Source organism: Nestor notabilis, unplaced genomic scaffold, assembly GCF_000696875.1.
Source record: "Nestor notabilis isolate BGI_N333 unplaced genomic scaffold, ASM69687v1 scaffold19993, whole genome shotgun sequence".
Lineage (NCBI taxonomy): Eukaryota > Metazoa > Chordata > Aves > Psittaciformes > Psittacidae > Nestor > Nestor notabilis.
The window spans coordinates 16,900-21,249 of record NW_009922582.1 but is presented as its reverse complement, the minus strand read 5'-3'; the positions used below and the strand labels follow the sequence as shown (position 1 = coordinate 21,249).

The window sequence follows — 4,350 nt, the reverse complement described above, 5'->3', positions numbered from 1 at the left end:
AGATATGCCCACTGCTGGGAAGGGAGGACGGCGGGCTTTGAAATGTGGTTAGACTGGCAGCATGTTAATGCAGTTATTTTTGCTCTCTGGGTTTGGTGTGAGCCCCCCCGTGACGATGGCACAGAGCACTGCTGGTGTTTTCTGGGCTGTGCTGCTGACATGAGTAGACTGCTGGCCAAAAGCATCAGTGTTGTGAATGCAGGGCTCCATGAAAATCCATCTCTTCCTGTCTCAGGAAGCCCAGAGGGGGACCTGAGCACTGGGAAAAACACCCAGTTGGGACCACTGTGTGGTGCTGAGTGGCTCAGACACCAGTCTCAGAGCTCAGATCCTCTGAAAATCAGCTTCTCCCTACTTGGAGCTCTCCTCCCGCGGGCTGTAGGGTTGCAGGCTGTGTTGCACTGCACAGCAGGGAAACTGAGGCAGCCACCTTGCACTCAAACATTCGTGGTTTTGTCCTCTGCTACCTGCAGACCCACCAGGAGACACCCAGCACAGCAAGCTCAGAGCCTTTTTATTTGTGCCTGTTGTTGCTCAGCAGTATTCAAAGTGACACATGCAGCAGTTTGTGCGCTCCAATTTACAGCATCACCCATGGGCAGTGGCTAATAACCATCATGAGGGCACTAACAGACTTTTGCACAACACGTTGGTGGCTGCTCCTGTTTATTCTTCACCTCTTTTGTTATGCCTCAGCCCACATCTGGTTTCAAACAAATGCCTTTCTCAGGTGTGGGACTTGGAAAACTGGAATGAACCCACATTTGGTGCCTGGGCTGGAGGCAGAGCCTCTGGAGGGAGGGGAGCACATGGCAGTTCCATGGGGCAGCTCACTGGGAAGCTCAGGCTGAGATGAGGTGGCTTTTATGTGTCCAGCTTTCCTACAGTTCCTCCTGTTTTGGAGCATTGCTGTTTCCACATCAGGCATGACGGAGCTGCCAGATATGGAGCACTTGACACCCAGAGTGCCACAGCGGAAAAATACCTCCTGAAATGCTCAGCAGTTTATGTCAGTGCTTGGCAGCGAGGAGGGAGGTGTTAAAAACTCAGGCGAGGGTGGATTTGTCACTGGGGGCTGTGTTGGTTGCCGGCAGTCTGTTACTGTGGGCAGGAGGGAGCAGGACTCGAAGACGAGGACACTGATGAGTTACAGAGCAGTGGGTCACGCTGTGAGAAGCTGGAGGACGTTCAGCCCCATGTAGTGAGAGAGGAAGAAATGTAGGATGCCCAGTGCTGATGCTGCAAGAAGAATCCAGAGAACTCCAGTGCCAAAGTATATTGGGGCGAGCCTGGTAGGAGAGAGGGAGACTGCTGAGACCGAGCATCACTGCGCTCATGCTGGAATGGAGGGGAAAGGCAACCCTCCTGCATGGGCTCCCATGCCCTGCTCCCACCCCAAAGGGGCACGCAAGAGCTCAGGGCAGCTCCAGCCTTGCCCCGTGTCTGTGTCTCTGGCACCAGCCCTGTACCCATGCCCATGTTATGCCCCAGGGAGAGCTCAGCAAGGCTGAGTCATGCAGGGACACCAAAGCAGCCAGGAGAGTCTGAAGCTTCTCTGAAGCACATTATGTTCCCAGTGCAAACCCCAGTGGTTCCCACATACTCCAGGCTGGCAGAGGTGCTCACCTTTCTGAGGGTGATGCCTTGTATCCGATAAAGTAGTGGTAGCGGGCATAGAGATAGACCAGACCCAAGGCTGCAGCCAGACCTGCAGTTGAGAGAATTCACAGTGACCATCTCCAAAGGCTTTTTAGAGCTGCTTAGAGCCAAGCAGGTAGCCCAAAGTGAAGGAATAGAGGCTTTCTGTCCTCTGGCTCCACCATCCCATCAGGGCCAGAACTACTGCCTGATTTATTGTTTGGAAGGTGAGCAGGACCTGAGGACTGGGGCCATGCTCAGGGGAACAAATCCAGTGACTAACCAGGTAATGGGCTAATCTCACCTTGATGGAAGAAGAGTCCAGCCTGCCACAGAAGTGCCAGGAAAATGGGAAAATACTCAGAGGAGTTCACCCTGTCAGGAAAGAGGAAGGTCATATACAAGGGAGAAGAGGAAGATCTTCTGGTTTTGCTTCCCTCAGCAGTTTCCAGACGCTGGAGGCTGTTGCTTTTAGAGCTGATGTTGCCATCTTTCCACACAGCTCCCATCCCACCTTTATTCACAGGAATTAAACAGTGGAAGAAACTGGGTCTCCAGGGCACGAGGAATTAAGTCAAAGATGCCCAGGTCAGTCTGTGCACAGAAAAGCTGTGTGAACCACCCCTGCTGCCCCTTCCTCAGTGCTGCAGCCCCAAAGCCACAAGGAAGGTCTGCTCCAGCAGGCTTGCAGACACCTTGAGGGTGAAGTGCATCTTAAGCAGATAAAGCCAGAGCAGCTTGGGCTTCATGCAAGAGAGAACACTTTACTGCAGGCCATGCCCTGTCCCCCCAAAGACAAAGTAGTATGGACAAGAGATGCTGGATGAGGTTCAGTCGAGGCTGGCGAAGGAGCAGAGAATGGGATGGCTGTGGGCATCCTGCTCCTGTTGCCTGGTTGCTTTTTCTTTTAGTGCTTAGCTATAGCAGAAGTGGAAGCTTCCTCCCTGTCTGCTTCCCTCCCCACTGCAGCCCTAGCACAGAAGTCACAGCAGAGATGCTGGATCATCTATCCCAGTCCCAGCCCCAGCTGAGATCTCTCTGGGAGTTTGTCATTGCCAGTGAGTGAGGTTCAGGGCAGGGCTGAAGCTTCCTGAGGGCTTTAACACTGCTTGGCTAAAACCAGCTTAAGTCTCAGGCACCAACCACTATGTCTTTAGCAGCCCTTCACTCTGCAGCAGATTCGGGTGTGATTTCTATCAGCAATGCCTGGTGTGTTTAGCACTCATGATGACTATTAAGTCCATTAACTTAACCCCAAGGGAGGTAACTGCTGAATTACAGCCCTGAGAAATGAATGGCGAAGCAGGGGAGGGGCAGTGCCATTAGATGTGAGATCTGGCAAGTATCTTGTAAGAGGAGTTTCTTACTGTGCTCGAAAGATCCTCTCAAATTCAGGTGGGCCTGAGATCTTTGGAGGAGAAATGCCAAACGCCCTCCTAGCATAGATCACCTGGAGGAAGAAGTAGGCTGCAACAAAAGAGAGAAAAGAAGCAGTGGTCAGTCCTCTGGCTGGGCATGGTGGGGCCAGGAGACTGCCCGAGGTAGGGGCAAAAGATCCATGGTCTCCTCCTCTGCATGGCAGGGAAAGCTGGATGAAAATCCCAGATATGTTTCAGACAAGGAAAAGGAATGACCCAGTACAACAGTGAAGCGAGGACTACGCAGCCGTGTACCACCACCAGATATCTGCTTTCTCTCATGTGTAATTAACAGATCATCTATTACTTATAGAAATAGTTACACAGTTCAGATGTACTTTGTTACTGCCAATTTTAAGTTTTTTCCAATCTTTAATGTTTTCCCCTTCTAAGTCCTTATAGCTGAGTAGGGAGGAGAGTGATGCCACAGATAAACCACTCAGACACTGAACTAATAGTCATGCAATGTGGAACCATGGCTGGGAGATGTCCCGGGTGACCCACCACAGCCCGTTCTGCCTTTCCACACTGCAGCGTTCTTCGAATGTTAACAAACCTCAGGTACTGCTGTAAGCCCATTTCTCAAAGAATGAAATTCTACGTGTTTGCAGAGGAGATGATCTACCAAGAAATTTCTGAACTGAGGAGGCAGGTCAGTTCAGAGCGAGGGCTTCACAGGCACTTGTTTTGTTGATTACTTTTCAAAACCCACACAAGGTATCACTCCAATGTCTGAAAACCAGGGAAGTGCCAGTGCAACAGCAGAAACTCAATACGTGAGTGAAAGGAAATCAGTGGAGGTACAGTAGACTGACTCAAGAAGTACTTGGGCATGTGCATCCGATGGTCCCTACCTTGCTCCAGGATTCCCAGGACTGTCACAGCAGCCAGCAGATGAATCTGATCCAACATGTTGACTCTTCCAGACACTAGAAAATCTGATTTCTTGATCAGGATCTCCTCTGAGCAGGTTTAGTTCTTGCTGATGCAACAGTCAGCAGTGGTAGCTGGTGTCCTGGGTTCAGAATAGGTTTGCTGCAATGGAACAGGGAGGATTTGTGCTTAAATCCAGAGGAGTCTGGCTTGTCCATTACCGTATGCATTGAGGAAATGTAAATGGGCAGACACCAGCCTAATGGAGTTATTTCTGTTCCTACCCTCCCTTTTCAAGGAATGAGTTACAAGGAAGTGGTAGAGCCAACAGAGAGTGAACATGTGAGAGAGAAGAGAGGGGAACTGAGAGTTGAATGGGGGGGCAGATCTCAAGAGCCCAGCAATCCACCCCCCCCGGGGC

At 51.1% G+C, this 4,350-nt stretch overlaps 1 protein-coding gene across 1 annotated transcript; it reads right to left on the bottom strand.

The window, feature by feature from the left end:
* Window positions 1-1,162: 1,162 nt before the first annotated feature.
* On the bottom strand, window positions 1,163-3,968 carry LOC104398993 (leukotriene C4 synthase-like). The gene is made up of 5 exons (XM_010011710.1): window positions 3,911-3,968; window positions 3,006-3,105; window positions 1,943-2,013; window positions 1,627-1,708; window positions 1,163-1,289 (listed from the first exon to the last, which is right to left on the bottom strand). Exons 1-5 carry the CDS (start codon window positions 3,966-3,968, stop codon window positions 1,163-1,165), a joined length of 438 nt encoding a protein of 145 aa, XP_010010012.1.
* Between the last annotated feature and the right edge of the window lie 382 nt (window positions 3,969-4,350).